Here is a 26650-nt window from a genome sequence, read left to right on the forward strand (position 1 = left end):
TTTTAAAAATTAGTAGTTTAGAATTAGTAAAATGTAGTTGTAAGCACTCAAGAAATATTGGCTAATTAGGTGAATAAGGCATAGAGAGATTCGAATAAGGAAAGCAGTAGTATATACATTCAGGTGCTGCAGAGCAGTGATTTGGTAAATGACAGGCTGCATGAAAGACAGTGGTATGCCACCCAGCCTGGGCATATGGCAGGCTATGTCATCTAAGTTTGATTAAGTACACTTTATGATGTATACACAACAATGAAATCACCCAACACATTTCTTAGACCTTGTCCGTATTGTTAAATGACAGATGACTGTATAAACACGAACTTAGGAATTCAAACTATTAAAACATGACCCTGCTCATCCTTGTTTTTCATTGATTCACTGATTCAGTTATTCAGTAAGTAATTATTGAAAACCAATTATATGCCAGACACTGAGCAAGGAGCGGAGGATGTAGAAATCAATAAGTTCATTTTTTGTGTGATTAAGTCAGAAGCAATCACTATTATATGAAGTTGGCTTTTTCCTTCCTTTCTTCCTTCCTTCCTTCCTTCCTTCCTTCCTTCCTTCCTTCCTTCCTTCCTTCCTTCCTTTCTTAATTGGGATAAATATCCAGGAAGCAGTAACTGAACATCTGCTGGCTGACTTTGTTTTAGAATCCCCACAAGTGTCTTGGCCAAGGAAATGTTATCTTTCTGAAGTTGAAGGGCACTGAATGGCTTCACAGGTTGAAATTGGACTCCAGTGCCGAGCTCACCTGGGGAGCTGTGGCATGTGCACTGGCCGGTCATCTTGGGAACTTGCTGCACTCTATGAAAGGCCAGTCTGGAAAATGAAAGGCCCTTGGAGATTTCTGTGTATCTCAGGCTAATCTGACCAAGGGGAATGAGAACAGCCACCAGGGCCAAGGAATTCCTGAGTGTTTTCTGGTCAGATTTCCTTGTAACTCATCAGGGGTCTGTAAGGAAAACAGATTGTCTAACAAATTCCTAATCTTGTCTCCCCCGGGGCTGCTTCCCAATTCCTAGTCACTTCATGACACGACTGCAATATATTTGCCTCTTCTGCAAACCGATACTGCAAGCTTTTAAGAAAGAAAGGAAAGTGTCTGAAACTTGGGTTTGCACAGATGTGGGACTTTGGGTCCAGGCTGCCTCTGTGTGAGGCTGGGTAAATTCCTTCACTTCTCAGAGACCTATTTTCTTATCAATGTAGTGTTTTATGATTGAAATAATGTACATTTACTGTGTATGAGTGCATGGACCTAGCATGAAGCATAAAGTAACATTCCTCTTGGAGTCTCACCTTGATCACCTGTTCGCTAGAGATTTAAATACGCTTCCCTTCTAGAGTCATAGTGAGGCATAGAGGGAAGCACCTTTCACACTGCCTGGTGCATAATAGATGCTCAGTAGCTAATTTGTTGAGTGACTAGAGATTTGATAGGAATTTTTAGTACCACAGGAATTGTCCTGTTGATTCAGCTTCACTGAGAACAAGTTCTTCTCTATTGCGTCCAGATTCTAAGTTCTCCTACCACCCTCTCTTTGCTCTTATCACACTTGTCACAGGTTTGCTTAGTTAGGTAGCTAAGTGCTTCATGTGACTCCTTTCAAATAATCTAAATGCCATATCTGAGGCTGTGTCTGACTTGTTCACCAACTACTTAGCTTTGTGTGTCTAGAAACTTCTGTTGGACAAGTCCATAGTAAATGGCCGCTGCTTACATAGCCACAGAAGAATTTTGGTGGTGGTCTTTGTGGATTGGTCCTCATGTTGTGTTTGCATTTGCTCACCTCAGGTGGAGGGAACACAATGTCTGGAGAACAGGAGCCACGAAGCTACTACGTGGGCGTGGATGTTGGAACAGGCAGCGTCCGTGCTGCTCTCGTTGACCGGAGAGGGGTCCTTTTGGCCTTCGCAGACCAACCGATTAAGAGGTGGGAGCCTCAGTTCAACCACCATGAGCAATCCTCTGAAGACATCTGGGATGCGTGCTGTGTTGTCACAAAGGTATGGGTATAGCTGTGGCGTCCTCTCCTAGCACCTGCTCCCACCCTGAGTGTCCACATGATGCCATGGACCCTGTTGGGGTACCTGGAGATGCAGAGCTGAGCCGCACATAGACCTTGCCTCCCGGAAGCTCACAGTGTAGTGGCAGAGACTGATAACACAGCTGAAATATGATGTGATAAGTGTCAGGAGCCAAGTAACAATGGTCGGAGCTAACCCGGAGTGGACTCTGGGAAGAGAGGAGAGGATGAGGAAGCTCAAGATGTGACCAGATGTGGAAGAAGCCACTGAGGATCATAGCTGAGCTCTACTGTGTTTTTGGGTGTAAAATGTGTTAACATGTATTGTGAGGTGGAACCCGCAGGACTGAACTAGTTAGTATTTTGCTATCCCCGTTTGATTTTCAATCAAGAAGAAATGCAGGTGCAGAAAGTGAGGTAACTACCTAAGTTCATGTATTTGGTAAATAATAGAAACAAGTCAGGAACCTAAGCAGGCTGCACTGTAATGGATTCTCCTGCCTCCCAAATGAACGAGTGTGGGGAACTGCATTTGGTTCAGAGCATGTGCAGGGCATGGTGGCATGAAAACATGGTATGTTCTGAGAGGGCAAGGAGATTGGGTCAAACCAGAGCAGCTCTAATATGTGTTAGATAGATGTTCATCTTGAGTGGTCTTGGATTGTATTGAGCATGCTGGCTTGGTGAAGGAATTGATGCCGGACAGCACTTGTTCACATTTAAAGTTTCACTTGTTGGTTTGACTTTATATCCTGGTAATCAGGAATATCAGACTTCCTTTTATCTTATCCCCCACCCCCCAGAGGGAAGAATAAAGTCCTGGATTACTTCTTATCCCTGTTCCTAGTTAGCTTCCTTAAATATTCATGAGGTGCTTGGTAATTTGCAGATGGACCATTCACCATTCTGTCCATATCGATCAGTCTGTTTAAAGTTTCATGAGCTCTGGGCTGCTGTTAGTGCCCCTGGAGAAGAAGGCAGAGAGAGGAGTGGGAGGGCAGCACAAGAGCATTGTAAGGAATGGAAGAGGGGTATCTTATCTTCTGCTTGTTTAATTGTCCTCTCCTCCCTTCCTCCTCACCCCCGCCTTGGTGAGAGTCTTCTGCTTTTTGCCCTTGGGTCTCCTTTGTTCTTCTAACATATAGCTTTTCTTGCCATTAAGGAAATAGTCAAGAAGAAAATATAATCCCCTGATGAAAAGCTCCTTTACAAAAGGTCTACTCTAAGTACAGCTTGGTTTAATGGTAGATGGCGGCCAACTCATCATTGGCTAGAGCCTATCAGCCCCATAAGTGCTGGGGCATTTGTCCTTCGTGATGCATCTTGCAACGGCAACCTGAGTACAGCTCTTGGTTCTTGGCCATTTCCCTCACATAGGTTTGTGACCAGATGCCAGAAGCTGCAGGACAATCATGCCACATCTATGGGGACATCATGGCTGGTATGAAGTAGCATGCCACAGGACATACATTCTGAGCCAGACCACCCAGATTGACATCCTCGTTCCAACAGTTGTGAGCCTGTGATCTTGGACAATTACTTCATGTTTCTTTGTGTGTTAGCTTACCTATGAAATGAGAGTGGTAATAGTAACCTCCATAGAGTTATTGTGAGGATTCAATGAATTAATGCATATAAAATGCCATAACGGTGTCTGGAAATGAGCAATCACTGTGTTTCCTATGGTGGTGAGTAGATTGTGGAGGAGAATGGAATAAAGTAACTCAGCCATCAACACCCCAGATCAATCCCCAGAACAAACAAACAAACAAAAGAATGAATTTCTAAGATAAAATCCTGAGTAGTCAGAAGTCCAAGAGGGAGACACTCTTGGGAATATTCACCTATTTCTCTCTGTTTGGGGCTCCTTCTGTATAAGATTTTGAGAAGAACTGTCTTAGGGCAAAGGGTGGCCTAGTACATCCTGATCTGTCTTCTCTTTCTCCAGCAAGTTGAGGGCAATTGTTTATTTCCGGTTCCCTAGGGTGTTCACTTTGTGGGAGGTGATTTTCTCCCTCAGTTAAGATAATGATGATGATGATGATGATGATGATGATAATGGTGATGTTGTTGATACTATGATGATGACAATAATGGCAGCTTATATTTGTTGCTCATTAATTATGTTCCAGATACTATGCTGGGTCCTTTATACTCATCACTTCATTTTATCTTTACAAGTATCTTTTGAAGTAGCTTTTATTCTTTGTCTTAAAGGTGAGAAATAAAAGGGCTTTGAAGAGGTTCAGTAGCCAGCAGAGTTCTTGTAAGGAGTAAGAGCCAGTGCTGGGTGCTGCTCTAGTCACCACTGCCCCTTGTCTCTCTCTCCAGCTGCATCCACTTGCATGATGCATGCCTGGGAATTGCATGGGACAACCTGAAACTTGCTGGACTTGCTGCAGGATGGGGCACCTGAGCTGAAGTGCAGCCATGCTAGACTATACTGCCTTGTCCTGGCTGTGTGCTCATGTATGAGACATGTGCCCCCAAAATGGGCAGGTCTTTATTGGGCCCATATCTAGCACACCTAAAAAGTTCTGTAGAAACATGCAAGTCCTGGAGAACATGCATTAGTCCTTGTTTTTAAAATATGCTTTTTGGAACCACAAATCTTAATCATTCAAACAAGGCAGGGAACATTGCAAAGTTAATGTATGATTAGGATTGAATTTTCTTTAGGAAGAAGGAAAAAATAAGCTGGAAGAATCATTTAACCATCAGACATTTGTTGAGTATCATTCTTTGATTTAATCTGCAAACATTTTTTTGAGCACCTACTATGCACTTAATTCTTCTTATGTTCTGGTACCTATATGGGAAAAGTATACAAGACATTTTCTGCTCCTACAGATTAAACAGCTTTTATTTGCATGAAAAACAAAAACAAAAATACATATGAAGCTAGTGAGGTACCATTTGTTCTGGGTTGGTACCTGCTACATGAGAAATGGTTGTGGGAAGAAGGAGGCAGAAGAGAGAGGAAACACATGGGGTTGAGCAATAACATTAACTTCGTACATTCATAGAATTATTAAAGTTTACAGAGCATCTTCATATCCATTTGACCACATTTGACCATCTTTACAAGTTAAGTATTTATTGTTGTTTCCCTTTATAGGTGAAAAGAAAAACTGAGGGCCAGATGGTTAAGTGACTCTCCCAAGGTCACTCAGATAGTATTTGACAATCCTGGACCCAGACTGGTCAAATCTATGCATTTTCTTCACCTCCAGTGCCATAGACCTTTATCTTTTGCCTAGACTATTTTAAGGCAGCTGATGTCCTTGTATTTCTTTTCCCTTCTATGATCTTTTCTTGGCAACTGGAGTAACTCTTTTCCTTGAATGCTAAATTGATCATATTGCTTACAGTGCCTTGAGAGCATCACACTACTGTTGTATATATGGGACCTGTATATATGGGACCTGCCTTCAGGGTGCTTCCTGGTCTGTCCCTGACCTGTTGTCCTGCTCTTGTCCCGATGCTTCTCTGGGATCTCTGGGCTCTAGCCACCCCCTTCATCCTCAGACCTGCACACTGATCCGTTCCCCTGCCTGCATACTCACCCTGCCTTCCCCTAGCACACCTGGACTAGAGCACTGGAAAAGAGAGGCAGGGAGAGATGACCCTGAGAGGCTCTGGGAAGGAAGGTCTCCTGGGACTTGGTGACAGTGAAGAAGGGGATTGAGGCAATGTCAGAGTTTCAATTTTTGGAAGAGCATGGGGTTGCTGATATAAACGGAAGGCTTTGACCTTGGTTTCTTTGCCTTACCATCCAGGGACAACACCACACCTAAGCTCACATGCTATGTAGGTATTAGCTTGGGACTGGATTTACTCGTTTCTCCAGTCACTAGAGTAGGTTTTGCACAGTTGATTGCCAGCATGACCTTCCCTGTAACAGGTACCCTGCATAAGCCCTTCCTTGCTTTTCCCACCTCTCTTTGGGACATGGATTGTGCATCTCAATTGCACAATTTTGGGCTTTGCAGTGGCTCTTCCCCTGGTGGGATCACTCCTCCACAGGTTTTCATAAGGCCTTCTCCTTGATCCTTCAAGGTCTTCCTCAAATCTCATCTTTTTAGGGACCACGCTCCCTTCTCTGGCACTCATGATCCCTCTGATCAACGCTTTCTGGTATATTACTTCTATACTACATAGTTTAGATGATTTATTGGCTATTGTTTAGCCTCACTAAAATGCAATATCCAAAAAACCAAGGATTTTTTAAAAAAATGTTTTTCTCTCCATTATTTCCCAAATACCTAGAAGAGAGCATAGCTGGACCTTAGAAGGGGCTTCATTATATTTTCTGAGGACTGACTAAGTGAGGATTGAAGTGTGTAGGCAACAAAGAAGGATGGAGCCAAGGGAATGGGGATTGCATAACTCCATGCCTGGCCCTGAAGCTGACAAAGCATTCAAATCCATATTTAAAGTAATACAGTACCAGCCATAGAGACATGTGTTGCAAGCTGGATTCTGTCTGAGAGGCGTAGGATTTGACCCTCGCTCTAAATAGAGCTAAAAATAAAACCAGGTATGCATGTGACCTTCTGGTTCTCAGTTTGGAAGGTTTCTAAGAGACACTACCTCCCCACCCAATATGGCAGAGCTTGCTGATTCAAAACACATGCAGGATTGAACCAGTTCCCACAGAAAGAACAAAGAGATGCACAATCCTTTCCCCAAATATTTGTTTGCTGCCCCAGAGCTACGAGTTGACAGTTTTTAGACATGGACCAGGTTACCAAATGAGTTTGCAGAAATCTCCTTCTCTGGAAATTCTTTAGAAGAGCAATGTGCTTTCTCTCTAGCCAGGGAAATTCTCTTGATGCCAAGTTGTTGGGGGTGAGTTTACTAAGCTGCTTTCTTTTCCCATTAATAAGAATATAAATAACAATCCTCAGGTCACCAGGTCAAGCTTCAGAGAACTTCTGGGTAGTGTGACCCTGACAGCCATCTTTCTGGGGTGGCTTAGATGGTTGAGGAAGTTAGGATATGGGAGTGGCCCTCAGCTATGGATAAAAATGACTGTAAGGCATTTTCCATAAGTGTTTTGATTTATTAAGATATAGTACTTAAGTTTGTAAAGTTAGTGTAAAGCTGGGCAAGTAACAGTGGCTACCTAGATAAATCAGGTTTAAATGAATATCACCATTATTTTTTTAGTTCCTCGTGAATGGTCTGTAATTTAGAGGTGGATCCACTAAGCCTTTGTGACTGAAAAGCAATGATTCGAATATAGAACTCCGTAGGTCTTCAGAGGGCATTCATAAAATAGAAGAAGACATATTCCTTGGTCCTCAGATTTGAATCCATGTAATATTCTAATGCTATTCTTGCCTATTGCTTTTACATGTGCTTATGTGATACATAGCATGCTGTGCTTTGTACATAAAAATATCCTATGGACATAATAAGACTCTGAGTAATTTTCTGTGCTGAATGTTTCCTACCAAGTCATACAGGTTGCACAGGGCTTTCAGGTTCCTTGAATCCTGTGACCCTCACCTAGGCAGTATGTCTTACCCTCCAGAAACAGTGTCAGAAAGGCCATGAGATCAGTGCAGGAGTGGTAGGGATGGGACCAGGTAGCTCTGTGAACACCACCTCTTGTGCCTGTTTCTGCTCCAGAGCTGTCAGAGATTTGGAGTTGTGTTGAGTCATCTACATTTTCTCACCCACTTCCTCTTTTGACTCACCACAAGCTTGTGCACACGGGCTTACCCACACCAGGTGTGCACTCCGTGGGCGCCAAGGCCAGCAGGGCCATGCAGCAAGCAGAAGTTAGGGCTGGCTTGGTGACTGATTGAAGTCCCACATGTTCAATGAGGATTGGAGGCAGCCAGTTTACCCTAATAAAAGCTGCTATTTATTGTGCACTGAATGCCAGATGTTGAGCTAATCCCATCATATTCTGCTGAATTCTTGTAACATCATTGGGAGATGCAGATATAGGCAACAGCTTTCTGCGACTAAGGAAAAAGGTTTGTGTGACTTCCCGAAGTCATATGACTAGTAAGTAGCAGAGCTAGGCTTTCAGGTAAAGTTAGTGAAAGACTGGGGGAGTAATAGTGGCTACCTAGCTAAATCAGGGTTAGCTACTCAGCAGGTTGTCAGGACTCAGGTAGTCTGTCCTCAGTGCTATTGGTCTTAATTGCCATCCAATGATTTCCATGCCAAGTTGGAAGGACATTCCAGCCAGCGGAAGCCATGCCTGTAAATGCTATGGAGACCTGAAAAGCAAGGCAAGGAACAGCTGGAATTGTGTGCTGTACCCTGTCTTCACTCACAGAACGAAGGTGGCAGAGATAGGATTGAATCCAGAGTTTTGTGACTCATTGTCGTGAGGCCATGCTGCAATCACTTAATTTTTATGAAATGCAGATACTAAATATGTCTTTTAGTGGGCTTTGTAATGATGAGTTATGTAAATATTGTAGCACATAGGAGATGTTCAATATAGCAAGTTAATATTTATTTGCAATATGATTTGAAAAAAAATTCATGTTTTTCTTTATTGGAAATCTTCAACAATTGTGTGTATCTCTTATTTGAGGAACATACTAAATAGTAAGAAATGGAGTCCAAAATTACAAGTCTGCTTTCCCAAACAGGAGAAAAGAATCATACATTTTTGAGATGAATTTCACCAAATGGGACAGTCATTTTAGCATTGTGGGGTAGACTTTCCCAAACAGGAGAAAAGAATCATACATTTTTGAGATGAATTTCACCAAATAGGACAGTCATTTTAGCATTGTGGGGTAGAGTTTTATGGGATATAAAAGGTTATTGTCATGTTTTAAGTTAGTGGAAAATGTTAAAGATCATGTTTGTTCATGTTTTTTCAACAAAGGAAACCATAGAAACAAAATTTCAAAATATAATTAATCAGTAAATATTCTACAACTATAAAAATTACACAAAAAGTGAAAAATCTCTCCTCTAATTGCAGTTCTACTCTCAGAGACAAACACCATTAACAATTTTTTAAAAAAATTTGTTTACATATCATGGATATATTTCCATTTCATCTTTTATAGGTTTGCTTTTTTTTAACATAGTCAAGTATTAATTGAAAGAGAAAGACAATAGGTAATATAATTTCAAAAAAGTGCTTCTTGAAAAAAAATACAAAAGAATACCTTCCATGAAACGAGAATGTGGAAAAGAAAATGGATTTTCTTTTAATAATTGTAGCATTATTTAACTATTACCTAAATACTGAAATAAATCATACTAGACTTATAGAAAACTGTTTGAAAAGCCTAATGATAAAGAAATATAAGTAAGAATTTGGTGAAGGGATAGTGAGAAAAGATGAAAGACAGTGTTATTACATGATTGTAGGTTGGCTTTTTATTTTAAATATTTATTAGCTTTATAATTTACAAATCATGAAACCCATTTATTGTAAATATATAATTCAATTATTTTAGTAAATTTGCATAGTTGTACAATCATGATCATAATCCATTTTTAAAACACTTTTATTCTTCCAAAAATGTTCCGTTGTGCCTTTTTATTGTCAATTCCCAGCTCTAGTTAAAGTAACTGTTTTTCAGCTTTCTGTCATTATAGTTGTTCTCTCTAGAAATTCCATGTAAGTGGAATCATATGACACATTTTATATTATGTTGTGTCTGTTTCTTTTCACTTATCATGACTTTAAGGTTCACCCATCTTGTTGCCATATCAGTAATTTATACCTTTTTCATGTGAGTAGTATGCCATTGTATGGATATACCATATTTTATTTAACTTTTAATTAAATTATGATGAATATTTGGTTTGATCCCAACTTATTTGGGAATGTATTAACATGTTTTCTATCACTATAATAAAATACTTGAGGTTGGTAATGTATCAAGAAAAGAGGTTTATTTAGCTCACAGTTCTGGAAATTCAAGGGCATGGTGCCGGCTACTGCTTGACTCATGGGATATAGCCTCATGATATATAGCATTGGTGGGAGCACATGTGGGAGGGAGAGAACACATGGAAAGACAGGAATCCATAGAGTGGGAATGGGCCATTCTTAATCTTTTTTAACAGTCCTCTCTTGTGAGAAATAATCTGGGTCCCACATAAACTAAATTAATGTCTTCTGAGTGCAGTGCCCCCAACATCTTCCCACTAGGCTCCATTTCATAAAGATCCTACTACTTCTCACTACACTGGGGACCAGGCCTCCCACACATGAACCAGTGTTATAAATAAAGCTCCTATGAATATTCACAGATGAGTCTCTCTGTTCACATGAGTTTCTCACTCCCCTCTCACTGGGTGTATATCTTGGAGGTAAATTGCTAGGTTTTGTGGTAAGTTGTGTTTTAAAAAATTGCCAGACTTTCTTTCAAAATGACTGTATTTTACATTTGTCCCCATATTGTGTGAGAGTCCCATTTCCCCCGCAATTCCCTAACACTTGTTTTTGTCAGTTGTGTGATTATAGCTGCTTTAGTAGGTATGTAGGGATATCTTACTGTGATTTTCATTTTCTTAATTACTAATGACATTGAACATTTGTTCATGTACTTATTGTATATCTTCTTGGTGAAGTGTCCATTTTATAATTGGCTATTATATTACTAAATTATTTATGAGGGTTCTTTATATAATCTACATTGAATTGTATTATCATATGTATGATTTGCACTTATTTTCTCCCAATCTAATTTGTATATTCATTTTCCTAATTATTTCTTTTGAAGAAGAATTTTTTAAAATTATGAGGTCAAATTTATCATTTTTAAAAAAATAAGTCTTAACTTTTAAAGAAATATTTGTGTAGTGCAAGATCACAGAGATTTTCTTTGGTTTTTACATTTAGGGATATGATACATTTTGAGGTGATGCTTGTGTATGGTGTAATATAAGAGTCTCAGATTTATTTCCTTCCTTCCTTCCTTCCTTCCTTCCTTCCTTCCTTCCTTCCTTCCTTCCTTCCTTCCTTCCTTTCTCAGATACACATTTAGTTCTATCACTACTGTCAAGCAGCCTGTCCTTTCCCTGTTCTCTTCTACTAATCAGAAAATATATCCTTAGCAATGGTATGTTTATAGTAAGTTTTGAATTCAGGTAGCATAACTTTTACAGATTTGTCTTTTCTTTTCAAAAATGAAAAAAAGAAGCAAGGTAACTTAACCTTAGAGCCAGGTTGTTGTTTTTTTTTTTTTTTGGGGGGGGTATTTTATTAAACATTTAAGAAAGAAACAGTATGAAACTTATCATGACTTTTTATGTCCTTTGCATTTCTGTATAAATGTTAAGAGACGCTTGTCAGATTTTACAAAATAAAAGAAAGTAAAACATAACCAGCTCTCCCGGATTTTAGTGGAAGTTATGTAAATTCTGTGCATCTAAGGAGACTGCCATATTATCGGTGTTAATATTGTATATTTCTCTAATGTGTACTTTTTGTGTGTTTTGTGGTTTCTGGTGACTGGACATTGAACTTCTTTTGAAATATAAATTACAAATATCTGATTATTTGTTTTGATACTAATGTGAATTGCATTATTTCCTTTATTTCATTTTGATATCAGTTTCTAATAGGTAGAAATATAATTGATTTTATATGTTAATCTTAAATCTTGTGGTTTTACTCTACTTGTTTAATACTTCTAGTAGGTTTTTTTTGGTAGATTTTTTTTCTTTTTTTTTTAAATTTTTTATTGTTGGCTGTTCAAAACATTACATAGTTCTTGATATATCATATTTCACACTTTGATTCAAGTGGGTTATGAGCTCCCATTTTTACCCCATATACAGATTGCAGAATTACATCAGTTACACATCCATTGATTTACATATTGCCATACTAGTGTCTGTTGTGTTCTGCTGCCTTTCCTATCCTCTACTATCCCCCCTCCCCTCCCCTCCCCTCCCCTCTTCTCTCTCTGCCCCCTCTACTGACATTCATTTGTCCCCCTTGTATTATTTTTCCCTTTCCCCTCACTTCCTCTTGTATGTACTTTTGTATAACTCTGAGGGACCTTCCATTTCCATGCAATTTCCCTTCTCTCTCCCTTTCCCTCCCACCTCTCATCCCTGTTTAATGTTAATCTTCTTCTCGTGCTCTTCGATCCTACTCTGTTCTTAGTTACTCTCCTTATATCAAAGAAGACATTTGGCATTTGTTTTTTAGGGATTGGCTAGCTTCACTTAGCATAATCTGCTCTAGTGCCATCCATTTCCCTGTAAATTCTATGATTTTGTCATTTTTTAATGCAGAGTAATACTCCATTGTGTATAAATGCCACATTTTTTTTATCCATTCATCTATTGAAGGGCATCTAGGTTGGTTCCACAGTCTTGCTATTGTGAATTGTGCTGCTATGAACATCGATGTAGCAGTGTCCCTGTAGCATGCTCTTTTTAGGTCTTTAGGGAATAGACCGAGAAGGGGAATAGCTGGGTCAAATGGTGGCTCCATTCCCAGCTTTCCAAGAAATCTCCATACTGCTTTCCAAATTGGCTGCACCAATTTGCAGTCCCACCAGCAGTGTACAAGTGTACCCTTTTCCCCACATCCTCGCCAGCACTTGTTGTTGTTTGACTTCATAATGGCTGCCAATCTAACTGGAGTGAGATGGTATCTTAGGGTGGTTTTGATTTGCATTTCTCTGACTACTAGAGATGGTGAGCATTTTTTCATGTACTTGTTGATTGATTGTATGTCCTCCTCTGAGAAGTGTCTGTTCAGGTCCTTGGCCCATTTGTTGATTGGGTTGTTTGTTCTCTTATTGTCTAATTTTTTGAGTTCTTTGTATACTCTGGCTATTAGGGCTCTATCTGAAGTGTGAGGAGTAAAGATTTGTTCCCAGGATGTAGGCTCTCTATTTACCTCTCTTATTGTTTCTTTTGCTGAGAAAAAACTTTTTAGTTTGAGTAAGTCCCATTTGTTGATTCTAGTTATTAACTTTTGTGCTATGGGTGTCCTATTGAGGAATTTGGAGCCCGACCCCACAGTATGTAGATCGTAGCCAACTTTTTCTTCTATCAGACGGCATGTCTCTGATTTGATATCAAGCTCCTTGACCCATTTTGAATTAACTTTTGTGCATGGCGAGAGAAAGGGATTCAGTTTCATTTTGTTGCATATGGATTTCCAGTTTTCCCAGCACCATTTGTTGAAGATGCTATCCTTCCTCCATTGCATGCTTTTAGCCCCTTTTAGATTTTTTTTCTTAAAAAATTTTCTGCATGTGGAATCCTACCATCTACACAGAAAGATATTTTAATGTTTTGTTTTTTTCCTACTCTGTGTGCCTTCAATTTAGTTTTCTTGTCTTATTTTGCTGGCTAGATTTTCCAGTAGAAGCTTGAATAGAAATGGTAAAAGTGAAAATTCTTGCTTTTTTCCTAATCTAGGAAAATCATTCATTTTATTAAATATGTTAAGTTTTTGTAGATTCTCTATATCAGTTGTGTATGTTATCTTTTATTTCTCATTTATTGATTTTCCTTATTTTTTTGAGGGATCTTCTGCCTCTTTTGAGATGATCATTTGGTGTTTGAACTTTATTCTTTTATTATATATATATATATATATATATATATATATATATATGTGTGTGTATGTGTGTGTGTGTGTATATATATATATATATATGTATATTTATGTCTGTATATATGAATTTATGGTTATTAAACCACCCATGCATCCTTGGGATAGCTTCACATGTTCATGGTGTACAATGCCAACTTAATATGTTGTAAAACTTGGTTTGTTAATATTTTGTTAAACAAATTTAAACCTAGGTTGATGTTAAATACTAGTCTCTAATATTCTTTATTTTTAATGATGTCTTTATTCATCTTTGATATTAATTAGGTTAATGCTAGCCATGTAAAAGTTGGTGTAAAGTGTTTCCTCCTTTGCCATTCTAAACAAGTTTTGTATAGGTTTCATACTGTTTCTTTCTTAAATGTTTAATAAAATCCCGCCCCCTCCACACCAAAAAACAAAACAAAACAAAAACCAATCTGGGTCTGGAGTTAAGTTACCTTGCTTCTTTTTTTTTTCTTTATTTTTGTATTTCTTCCTGTCTTCATCTCTCATTGTGAATGGTTTTAGCCAAAATTTAATTTTTCTCAATTTGTTTGTGACTTTGAACAATTTCCCTGAATATAGTTATTTTTGATGTACTGTCCAATTTTATAATTTTATTTTGCATAGATTTGCTTCTCTCTTCATGCCATCACACCCAAAAGTCACTTCTAAGTTTTTCACATTATTCTATCTTAGAGATGTGCTATAGTTTATTATCCAGAGACAATTTCTTGTTTTTAAATATATTCTTATTAATAATTTATTAAGATAGTTTCCTAGAAATGGGACTGTTGGGTCAAATGATATATATATTTTTAACTTTAATATATACTGTCAAATTATTTTCCCAAATTGATACTCAATAATTACAGTTAGAATAATGTTCAAGAAGACCCAATTTCCTGTTTCTTGTCATTATCATATACTGTTAATCTTTCATACTTTTATCAATATAAAAACAAATTTGTATATTTTTATTTTCTTACCTAATTGTAGGGCAGTTGGAAATATTTGCACATATTCTATTTCTTTTTTATTAAGCAATATTCTTGCCTTTTGCTTAATTTCTAATAGGTTGGTTATCTTTTTCTGATTAATTTATAGGATCTTTTGGTATTTTAGTGATATTGAACTCCTATTTGGTTTATATTGTAGATGATTTTTTATTTAATCATTCATTTCCTTCTTGTTATAACTTGTATTAAAGCTTTTAAAAGTCCAGTGATGTGATTTATGTTTTTGTTTGCTTTTAAAACAGAAAGTTGTACAAGGGATCGATTTAAACCAAATTCGAGGACTTGGGTTCGATGCCACATGCTCTCTGGTTGTCTTGGATAAACGGTTTCGTCCTTTGCCAGTAAACCATGAAGGTAGGACCACTTCTCTCCCTCTCTCTGGTGGGGGAGACTGACTGGGGTGGCCTTGGCTGTTTGGTGTAATATCAGCCACAGGTCTTATGCAACTGATAGTGAAGTGTCAAAGGTGGAGTGTGGACGTCAAAGTCATAAGCTTGCAGAGCCTTTAGTATGACTGAGATCGCACTGGAGGTGGGTCAGGGAGGGACTTGTTTCCATAAAGCCCTAGAGCCACAGTGGGCGCTAATGAAGGATGTGGGGTCCTTCTGGGGTGAGCAGCCTTGAAGCAGATGTGGTTTGGTTTTGTGGCAGGGAGTGCTGGTGTTGGCAGTGCTTGTGAAGTTCCTATAGAACTCTCATTTGAGTGGGTGCACCACATGCAGTTAAAAGAACTAGAGTAGGGCAGACAGGACAGGTATCCCATGGAAACTGGAAACAGATGGCCTCTCTCATTTCACTAATCAAGCCAAAAACATTCACATTTAATGATGGTGTGTTCTAATTGGTGCTTGTGACTCCAGTAATGAGCAGTTTCAAATGTAAAGTGCCACTTGGGGCCAACATCAGAGATTTTTCCCGGGGAATTTTAGCCAGTAGTACTAGCACCCAAGAGTCTACACTAGTCAGAATAAAGTGGGTCAAGTTTGAGAAGAGCAGCAGGTGTGTGATAAACGCCTATTGATATTTAATAATGATTCAGTAAGAGGAAGACATTAAGGAATGGTGGAGAGTGTGCTGTTCTGGACCTCGTGTGTTCCATCTAGGCATTGCCCATCTGTGGTTGCCAACATAGCCATTATTTAGATGAGATTCTGTAGATGATAGTTGTGGGCATTGTCATAGCACCTTTCATACTGGTGGCTATGGGATAGTAGGGCACACTGGGACACACTGAATTGGAATCACACAGTGACTAGGGCTTCACTCTTCGGCTGATTCCTTGGGTGAATCACTTTACCTTTGAATATCTGGTTTTTCCTGTGAGAGAACTGGAATAATGAAACAGTAGCTTTACTGAGAGAAGCTAGGGCCCGACCCCTGAAAGCTCAGGTCTAGGGAATGTGTTCCACTCACTTGTGTGGAGCAGTGATAATTATAAATGGCCTGTGCTCAAAACGTCTGTAAATGGATGAGTGCCTAGAGCAGGGTTGTAACTTCTTTTATTTGCATACCCTGCCAACCCCGCCTTTTTCCTGATATGTTTACTAGCACCTACTATGTGCTATGCTAAGTCCTATTTTATTGAGTGCTGATTCAAACATGAATCCAAATGATTCTTGCCTTCAGTGGCCATTCAAGTTGGCTTTCTTCTGGCCAGGGGGGTGGGCAGCTGCAGTTGGGGCCACTCCAGAGAACAGAGACCCGAGGTAAACCAGCAGACCCCAGCCCAGCAGAGCAGACACTCTACTGACTAGACTCTTGGGGAAGCTGCTGGCACTTCCTATATTGGCCCAGTGAAAGTCAATGATTGTCAGTTAAGGATACCCTAGGAGGAAGTCTCATCTTGGGTAGGACTTTAAATGTTGGAGTCTGTATTGTCTGATTGACTAAAATATGTTGTTTTTCTTTTTTTGCTTTTAAACTGACTGTGCATTAGTCAGTTTCAAACAGGAGATCATTTTTATAATTGACATTCATTAGACTTACCTCCAAGGTTTGTGTTCAGTTGTCCTTAGGTGGGGCTAGGGCATCACCATTTTGTTTTTTTAAGAAGGTTCCTTGGGAATTGTGGTGTTCGGAGAATCACCAGGCCCAGGTGAGTGGACAGTTAAAACAACAGGAACAGACATCTGAAGTAGGAGAAGAGAGTTCCTTATTAACACAGTCGAACACACCGCTGGATGCCATCTTCCAGGGTGGAATTGTCTGTCACCTGTTAGCAGGTCCTCTATTAAAGAGGGAACTAAGTTGAATCCCTAATTATAAGTGTTGAAATAACTTTATTCCACCTGAAAGGTTGAAATGTACCCATTCATCAGCTGTATCCAGCTGCAGGTGTCCACACCAGTTTCTTGCCTTTCAACAGATTCTATTAAGTTGGATCCTATCTGAGGTGATTATCCTATGCTCAAAAATGAAATTAGAATATTAATAAGGTGGTTTAAAGATTCTTTAAAGACTGCTTCTGTCTACTAGGCAAGGATCCACTCTGGGTTGGTTGAAGAAAAGGAAATGGGGTCATGGAGATGACAGATAACCCCAATCACTGTGAACACCAAATCCACAAGATTGGTAAAATGCTGCCATCTTCAGATGTTAACCAAAAAATTAAAAACAAAATAAATTAAGCAGCATAGTTGAGAACACTATGCATGACTGTGTGATGAAATAGTCTTGTTGTTAGTTTCTCCTTGGTCCTTCTTGTTTTGAAGGTCAGAACAGCCCCTGGGTTGGATCCACTGCAGTTGCTGCTGCTTCCTGCCCTGCAACCTTTAGGCTCAGAGCCTAACTTTGGTTGTATCACCACAGTAGGGAGCCCTTTGGAGCAGGGGATCCCAGGGTGATAACTGGGGGTGGGGAAGGAGCAAGTGCCCATACATCTCTGTGCAACAGAAATTTCATATTTGGATGTTTTTGCTGGTTCATAATAACTTTTTTGTCCTCGAGTGTGACAGGAGCATAACCTGTGAGTTGTTCAAAGTTTTAATTAAGCGAATACACAGATGAGTAATTTGCCCTTGGGTAAGCTGTGCAGCTCAAATGCTGCTCTACCAATTCTGCCTCAGATTCTCCTAAAATACGATGTGTCTGGCCTGTGCAGTTTCACATGCTGTCTTCTCTTGTCTTGTGCCTCTTTCCTCATGTCCCTTTCACCTGATTCCCACTGGCTGGTCATTTTAGAATTAAACAAAAGCTCTCCTGCCTCCTGAGATCTCTCTGTGCAGCTTCAGAATTAGTCTGGTCTGAGCTGCACCTGTTTCGAAGCCTAGCACTTCTGTTCGGGCAGTCCATGCACTATATAGACCCTTCCCTCTCAAAACACAAGCTCCTGTGGGCAGAGGCTGAGGCACATTTTTGGGATCCCCATACCCAGTATTGCACCTGGCATATAGTAAATGCTCAATAAAAGACTAAACAAACTTTGGTTGAATCATTTACTTGTGATTTTTTTTTCTATGAGAACTGAAAAAGGATTAACTTCTCAGCTGTTGTCGAAAATGAAAATAACTATAATAAACACAGGAAAGTTATTCTGTACAGTTCTCATTGTGTTGTTCTCACTACAGAAGCTGCTGATTGAGAAGCTAATTGGCTTCTCTTTCCTCTTGTTGGAAGTTTAGGAACATGTATTTCTGTTTCGAGGCAGTTGTGGATACATCCTCTACAATGTTTAAGAAACAGTACTGATTTTGCCACCCACACATGTGTGTACATATGTGGGCACATACCCACGTTTGGATTGCCTGATGGTTCCTATAGGACCTGAATGTCACTGTTTTTTGAAAGCTGTACAGATAATTCTCATGTGAGCCTAGGGCTGAGAAGCAGAGCTTCCAGCAATTCTCTTACAAAGTAGAAGCAGTCTGCTGTTAACAAAAAGGATTTTTGACACACCTATGCTTTATCTTATTTTCAGAGTATTGTGAAGCTGTTTTGGGACCCAAAGTCTTTTCAATCAGGCAAATCAGTGACTAAGACTTTGCAATTTGTTTCTTATTTAGATATTTTCTTAGGTTGGCTTTTTAAAATTTTAGTTTTAAAAAGAGTTTTCAAAGATAAACAGCCTTTTGTGTACCTTTTATGGACTTAAGATAAAAATAAATTTTTTTCCTTATTTGCATTAAGTCTTTTTTTTAAAGAAAGAACTATTTATAACCATACTGCTCACAAATTGCTTTTTTGCTTTTTCTTTGTACACACACCCACACACACATACACACACACCAGTAGTAATCTGTGCTGTTTTAAATTGGCTCACCTGTATCATGCCATGTGGATTATGTTTAACTCCAGTTTATTCATTTTACCAGAACTCTGCACAGATCTGGGTGCAGGGCACATGTGTATTTCCCAGCTGCATGTCACTGGGCACATGTTCAACTCCTGCATCTCAGTTTGTTGTTGAAAAACAGGAATAATAGTACTCATAGTGGAGGGGTCGCTTTAAGGACTTGGTGAGTAGAGGTGTGCAGTATGTTTAACACAGGGCTTGGGAGACAGCAAACACAGATGATAAACATTTGCTATTAGCCATATATGTGGTTGCTGAAGTTCTTTTGCCACCAAGTAAAATAATGTGTGATGGCCCCTGGCTCAGTAGCTGATGGCCCCGTTGTCTTTCCCCTAATCACCTCTCAGGTACGGTGTTGCCGTTCCCTGTAGGATTTGTGGCTGTGGAAGGAACACAGCTTGCTCATCAGAACATGGTGAATTTAAAGGCTGGGGAAGAGAGGAAGGGACTGTCAATTCTATGGAGACAGCACGGGGAGACTGGATGTGAGGGCTGATCCTCTTTTCCAGTGGGTTTGATTTCTGTTCCTTATGATTTACTCCTGCAGGTCTACCAAGGGACAGGGACCTGCAATGTCTCTCATGTGCATTATCATTTATTGAATGAATGGAGGCTCTTAGTTATTCCTTATATGCTATTCAGCATTGTTATTCTCATTGTACAGATAAGGGCACTGAGGCCAAGAGAAGGTTAATAACCTTCTTGCATTCACTATTAGGTCAGCCTGATCCCAAACTCCTGTCCTTCCCCCTCTACCAAACTGACCATTTGAATGGGAGAAAAAAAAAAACACCCAAAAGAGCCAGTTTTAATAAACTGACTGTAAAAAAGTGAAAGTAGAAGCAGATAAATTCCATGTTTCAGCTGGGAGATGGATTACACCATCAAAATAATTCCCCATATTTAAAGGAGGCAAATCTGAAGATGGAATATGTCAGTCTTGTTTCATAGGCTCTTCTCAGTGTGCATTCAGAAGTGCTGTTCTAGAACAGGGATGAGAAAGGAAGGGAAAAAGTTGAGGGAATGAACGATAAGATAATTAATTGGTAGCTTTCATCTGGTTTTAGTGTGGAGGGTTGGCCCTGGAGTTGTGGTCAGGGAGCAGGTGACTGAAGGGGCATATGGGTTGTGGGACTGGGCATCCTAAGCCTTGCAAATGTCCTTCCACTTTCATTCTTGACCTACTAGATTGCAGAAGTTGTGCAGGACATCGCCCCAGAATCCATAATTGCCCCTTTAAGGAAGGGAAACAATGCACATCTATATTCACTGCTCTCTGCCTTTGTCTCTGTCTCTCTTTCTCACTTCTGTTAGGGGATTCCCATCGAAATGTCATCATGTGGCTGGACCACCGAGCAGTCAGTCAGGTGCATAGGATCAATGAGACGAAGCACAGTGTCCTCCAGTATGTTGGGGGCGTGATGTCTGTGGAAATGCAGGCCCCAAAGCTTCTCTGGCTGAAAGAGGTGAGTGCATAGGGATGAGGGGAGAGTTCCATTAATCATGGGTCTGTATTACCAGACACCTTGCTATAAAGTCTTCAGTGTTGGATTTTTCTTAGCAACCCTCTTAGGAAGGTTGATCCTTTTGTATTGATTAAGTTAAAGTTAAGTCACTCTTTTTTTTTTTTTTCATTTTTAATTGGTATATTATAGTGGTACATATTGGTGGGATTTGTTGTTACATATCTTTACATACACACAATATAACAATATAATTTGGCCAATATCACTCCCCAGCACTTTCTCCTCACTCTTCACCTTCCAGTCCTCAGTCCTTTACTTTACTGATCTCCCTTTGATCTTCATGAGACACCACCCCTCCTTTATTTTCTTTTTCTTCTCTAGCTTCCACATATTCAAGAAAACATATGATCCTTGACCTTCGGAGTTTGACTTATTTAGCTTAACATAATGGTCTCTAGTTCTGTTCATTTCCCTGCAAACGATATAATTTCTTTTTTTCTTTTGGGTGTATGTACCACATTTTCCATATCCATTCAGCCTTTGATGGATACATAGGCTTGTTCCAGGTTGGCTGTTGTGACTTGTGCTGCTGTAAACATGGATATGTATGTATCAATGTAGTATGATGACCTTAATTCTTCAGTATAAATTCCAAGGAGTGGTATGGCTGGGTCGTGTGGTGATTCCATTCCTATTCTTTTGAAGAACATCCATATTGATTTCCATACTGTTTGTACTAATTTGCAATCTCACCAACAGTGTAAAAGTGTTCCCTTTCCCCCACATCCTGTCCAGCATTTATTATTACTTGTATTTATTATATGACTGCCATTCTGACTGGTCTGAGATGAAATATAATTTTAAGTCAGTCTGTTTCTGTGTGCTTAGTTCATGTCAGGCACTATGATAGGTATTTTGCACGTTACCTCTTCAAATTCTAACAACCACCCAGTGAAGTAGGTTTAATTTATTTATTTATGATAGGGGCTCTGTTTTGTAGACAAGGAAACCAAAGCTCATAATAGATAAACCACTTCAACCAAAGTGACACAATAAGTATATGGCAGAGCTAAGATGGAACCTAAGATTGACTGACTCCAAAATCAAATTTTTTTAAAACCCAGTACTCTGTCAAAGTTCAGAGAGGTTAATTACTATTCCCATTAGAAAGTGGCAGATATAAGTCCAGATAATCTGGCCATACCCCCCCCCCCCTTTTTAAATACACTTTTAGCCCCAAATTATTCATCTTTGGCCTTGTTGACATTTGAGGATATCTCTTTCTCACCTCATCTGCCCTTGGGTTTTCACATCCGTGAGTGATCTGGTGATCCTGGTCAAAGTGCTTGCAGGTGTTCCCATTTCCAGATGTGAGGACTCCTTTATGAAGTGTGGAGAGTGGTGATGTCAGCTTAATGGTTCCCATTAGAGATGGATGTGTGCAAAAGTTCAAGTCCTTTGGAACCTTGGGGACTTGAAAACCCCTAGGTGGTCTGGTGAACAGAGAATCCATCTAGTGAGCAAGACATGGGGTGATTCATCGCTGGCTCTGGGGTTGCAGGTAGGCTGACTCATCAGTTATTCAGATTGTGTGTGGAGGTGGGGGAACTTAAGGGTGCTTGCAAAGGTGCCCCTGGGTTGTCACTGGGGAAGAAGAGGGGGAAGGAAGAAGAGATTTATTAATCAAAGCAGGCTTGGCTTGTTATCTCTATTATAAGTTTTAATCTGCAGAAAGGCTGTGACTGCTAAGAGTTTGAAAAAGATTTCTTGGGGGTCAAGGGTTTCAGGAATCCAATTCTGACTCTATTGTCTGCATTGTGTGCCGTGGGCAAGCACTTCTTAGCCCAGGCCTCCCTTTTTCCATCTATAAAATGAGAAAGTTGAATTAGATCAGTTTAAAAATCTGATCCAAATGTATGCGGAAACACAAGTTGGCATACAGAACTGCTCTGTCCCATGTGTTTTATAGGACCTGCTGGTTTAATGCTAAGAACCTTTGCCTAGTAGGCAGCATGGGGAACTGAGACTGAGACTGAGGATATGTGGTTTCCCAGATACCTGGTAGATCCGGAATTTAAGTCCATGTCTCCAGGGCTCCATTCCTAGCTCATTCCATCATGTCATGCATTACTGAAATCCCTCTGTGAAGCATGACACTTGGGATAGGACCAAGTTGTTTGATATTGGCCAAATTATATTGTTATATTGTGTGTATGTAAAGATATGTAACAACAACAATATAATTTTTCTCTTACTGCAAGAAGAGAAATGGGTTGGATGCATTGCCCCTTTTTGGCAAGAAAAGAAGAAGAGCTGTACTGAATTAATTGGGGGGGGATTGGGCAGATGGTCATGGATTCATATCAGAGTCATACTGAACCCCTGTTGTGTTCTTGGCAGCTCCAGCCATTAGTTTCAGGATCTGTAAGAACCAGGATGCTTGCCGCTTTGCATTTGAGATCCATCTACACTAAAGCCGATAGAAAATAATTAATTTCTAGATTAGGGGGCAATATTTGTGAACACCTATGAGCATCTTTTATTAGGACCATGGGGACAAAAAGGACTCAGCCTTATCCTAGAGGTCCAGAGTCCACTGTGTGCAGTGCCAGGGGCATGAATAATGGAGTGGAGGGGAACACCCACCAAAAGATAGACTAAGCATGGTGATACAGGGATGTGTAAAGTGCTTTGGGAGAAAATCATTTGCTTTCTCAACACAAATAGTTTGACATGAGCCTCAGAATATGAGTGGAAGTTTTTCCTAGTAGGGAAGACAGGAAGGATAGTCCAGAGAGAGCCCATGTCCACTTACAGTATGGGAAGTCAGTCCCAGGGAAGAGCTGGGGGATTTTGGTGGGTGCAGTAATCTCAGTAAGGTCAGGTAGGTAGCCTGGGTTCAGTTGTTCAGGGTTTATTTGGTGATGGATATTGGTTGAAAACCATCGACCCCTGACGGGGTGGGGGGTTAGATATGGGAGAGAATGTCTTAGGTAACTTTGGCAGGGGTGTGGAAATTGGAATAGGGGTGAGAAAATGTGTAAGAACTTGAATTTTCTCACTCTGCTGATGATAGCAAATTGATGCTTTGCACTGCTCTTAGGATAAATACCAAAGTTGGTAACTTAGACCAGATGGTGGTATGTGAGATCATGTTAACCTCCCCCCTCACCACACTGGGTGTCCCTCACCTCCTCGGTCACTCTGATCCATCCACAGCAATCCAGTGAGAGTTCCTCAAACACAGTCAGCTCTTTGCTACCTCACAGTGTTTACTAGAAAATGGCAAACTATACCCCTCCCTCATTCATCCTACAGTTACTGGATGGCTTGGCGCTGAGAATGGTTTTACATTTTCAAATGGTTGAGAAAGAATCAAAAGAAGAATATTTTGCGACTCATGCAAATTATATGAAGTTAAATTTTTAGTGGCTATAAAGTTTTATTGGAACACAACCACCCTCATTCCTTCCTATATTGTTTGTGGCTGCTTTTGCTTTATAGTGACAGAGCTTAGCAGTTAAGACAGAGACTCTATGGCCTGGGGAAATAAATGTACTATCTGCACCTGTAAATAAAATGTTTGCTGATCCATACTTTTGACAGTGATGTTTCTCCTGCCCAGAATGTTTTCTCTACTCACCACTGATTCCTCCTCATTTGTATCTCAGCTTTATTCATGCTTTCTTAGAAAATCTTTCTTGACCCTGAAGTACAAAGTCTCTTATCATTGTCATCTTAATTTTACTCCATTGACTCTTTCCTGAATTGTGAAGATGCCAGTTTGTAAGGTGATTCTTATGATGCTTGCCCCCCAATGTTATCATCCATAGGTGAATGGAGATCATGTCCATTTTGTCTATTGCACTGTGACTAATCCTAATCAAATGACTGGCCTCTGGTAGCTGCTAAACACATATTTTTTGAATAATTTGACAGAGCAGATAATAATTTGTAGTCCAGGTGAGACCTAGTGAGGCCTAAACTATGGGATGCGAAGATGAGTTCCAGAAATCTCTAGGAGATTATACCAACAGGATTCAGAGATTGATTAGATGAGATTTGAGGGAGTTGGGCAGAATTTGGACTTCAGACATCTTAGGAGACAGAAAATCTGTACTAGGACCACTGTGGCTCTTGGGCAAAGCCACTTGGGTCCTAGTCTTGCAATATGAACTTTTAATCATGTCCTTTACATTTAAGGTTTATGTGTTTCAGGTTGATGTATATCTTCTTAATAAGAATTGTCAGATAAAAGGAAAATTGCCATTTGAATTTTTTATAACCACCAGCAGTCTGGCTTTTCCATTTGGTCTCAATGATTCCGACTCTCATCTTAATGAAGGCCAAATGTAAATTAAGTTCGTCAGGCTGGAACAGCTGGAGTCACCTATCTTTATAAACATGAAACATTGTAGGATAACAAGGTACAGACTGAGGAAGGTCAGAAAAGTTAACAGGCTGATGTTGAATCTGACAGCTCAGTGTTAATGGAAGATAATGAATGGGGGCTTGGAGGGGAGATACTCCAATCTGACTTTTAACTCATTTCCTCTTTTTGCCATTGTCAGCAGAAAAGAAAAGAAATGGAATCTGTTCCTCCTACCTCCAGCCCCTGCCCTTGCCCCTCTGCATCCATTCGGCTGATAACATACTGGGAAGAGACTAAATGAGCCTGCTGGTCTGACTGTACCTTTTCTGGTGCATGTAGAGTCTTTGAAGGATCCTGGGAGTTGGGTCCCAAGAGAAGTAGTCTGATGACTTCCTGCCAGCTGTGGAAGGGATCAGTTGAATGTTTTGCAGTAGAAACTGTTGAAAAGAAAACCCTGCTGGAGATCAGCAAAACCTGGTTCTTTTAGTCCTTTCTGTATAAGAAGCTTGGCCAGCTCATTTTTAATGCCTTGTCTGGTTTTATCCTTTCATTCTTCTTGATAGTATCTCATCTTTTCTCTACCTTAAGGTTTATTCTAATCTTTAAACTTAATGAAAGATAAGCAGTATAATTCCTTTCTTTAAAATCCAATCTTCTTTTTAAAAAAAATCAAAGGTGGAAACTATAATCTTTCTCAGTTAGTCTGAATAAATTTTTATGCATAGTAGAACTAATAAAAGATACTGAGAAACATTGGGAGATATAACAGACGTATAACAACAACAACAACAAAAATATAGGATTTAAGCTATTTACACTGCCCTTAAATCTTTCTCTATGTCTCACCAATAGTGAGACCTTGAATAAGCAAAATCAACTTCTCTGAGTCTCAGTGTGCTGGGCTGAAAGATGAGGATAATAAATATCAAACTTGAGGAATTATTCTAATTTTGTGAGGTGACTGTAATGCAGCTTATATAGTAGATATTAAATACCAGTTTAATTTTTCAGCCATTGTGTTTACAAATGTTTTCCCTTACTGGTGGCCATTTCAGCAACATGCTACTAACAAACAAGAGAATTTTAAACATTTGAGTATCTTCCTTCATGGAGCGGGCCATAACAGGTGAGGTGTCTTTCTGTTTCACTAATAGCTAAGGGAAGCATCTAGACCCCACGCCAGGATGTCAGAGAATCTTAGAAAGTAGACAGTAGAAGAGTACAAAACTTATTTTCAGAGGCATTCATCTCCTTGATCAGTCACATGTTATGTGTGATACCTACACCAAAAGCAGCCAATTTTGAGCTGAAAGTTCACTGATTTACTATCTTCTGCTTGTTTCCCTAAAATTTACCAAGCTTCCAGTTCCAGAATTGTTTTTATTTTCACAAAGATTATTTTATTATCTTCACATGGATCATATGAGATAGATATATTTTTTTTTACAGATGAAAAAACTAAAGTTCAGAAAAGTGCAATGACTTATGTTCTCACACCAGGTGAGCATATGGGTATCAAAGCCCTGACACGGCTCTATTCCCCCTGCCCACTACCTATGGAAGCCTATGAGGTTCAGTTTGGGAATCAACGATGGACTCTACCATTAAGAAACTGCAGTCTGATTAGATGAGAAAGATACAGATCAACTAAGCATAAGAACAGAATAAGAAAACAGATATAAGTAGGAGCTAATGTGTATATGGTCTTATCACATATCAGCAATTTCGTGAGTATTTCACTGGTGTTAATTTATCTAATGCTCATAGCTACCCTATGAAGTAATTATCATCTTTCACAGATAAAGAAAGAAGCATAGAACCTTTAAGCAACTTATCCAAGGTCACTCAGATAGTAAGTAGCAAGGCAGAGGTTTGAACGTGAGGATTTTATACCCAGAATGTAGGCTAA

General features: G+C 39.6%; 1 protein-coding gene across 15 annotated transcripts in view; it reads left to right on the forward strand.

The window, feature by feature from the left end:
- The window catches only part of Fggy (FGGY carbohydrate kinase domain containing), a 409490-nt gene that overhangs the window by 17669 nt on the left and 365171 nt on the right, over nt 1–26650 (forward strand). For 12 of the 15 annotated variants that reach the window (XR_011708838.1, XR_011708841.1, XR_011708845.1 and 9 more), the window contains 3 exons: nt 1802–2013; nt 14855–14966; nt 20218–20369. Coding sequence is in view for 2 of the 15 variants with exons in the window: in XM_027945053.2 (XP_027800854.2) it covers nt 1816–2013; nt 14855–14966; nt 20218–20369 (462 nt within the window). In the remaining 13 variants the exon portion in view is untranslated. Of the gene's footprint in view, nt 1–1801; nt 2014–3455; nt 3475–14854; nt 14967–20217; nt 20370–26650 lie in introns of those variants that run through there. The other 3 variants (XR_011708848.1, XR_011708851.1, XR_011708850.1) reach the window with 3 other exon arrangements.

The sequence above is a fragment of the Marmota flaviventris genome, chromosome 10 (assembly GCF_047511675.1).
Source record: "Marmota flaviventris isolate mMarFla1 chromosome 10, mMarFla1.hap1, whole genome shotgun sequence".
Classification (NCBI taxonomy): domain Eukaryota; kingdom Metazoa; phylum Chordata; class Mammalia; order Rodentia; family Sciuridae; genus Marmota; species Marmota flaviventris.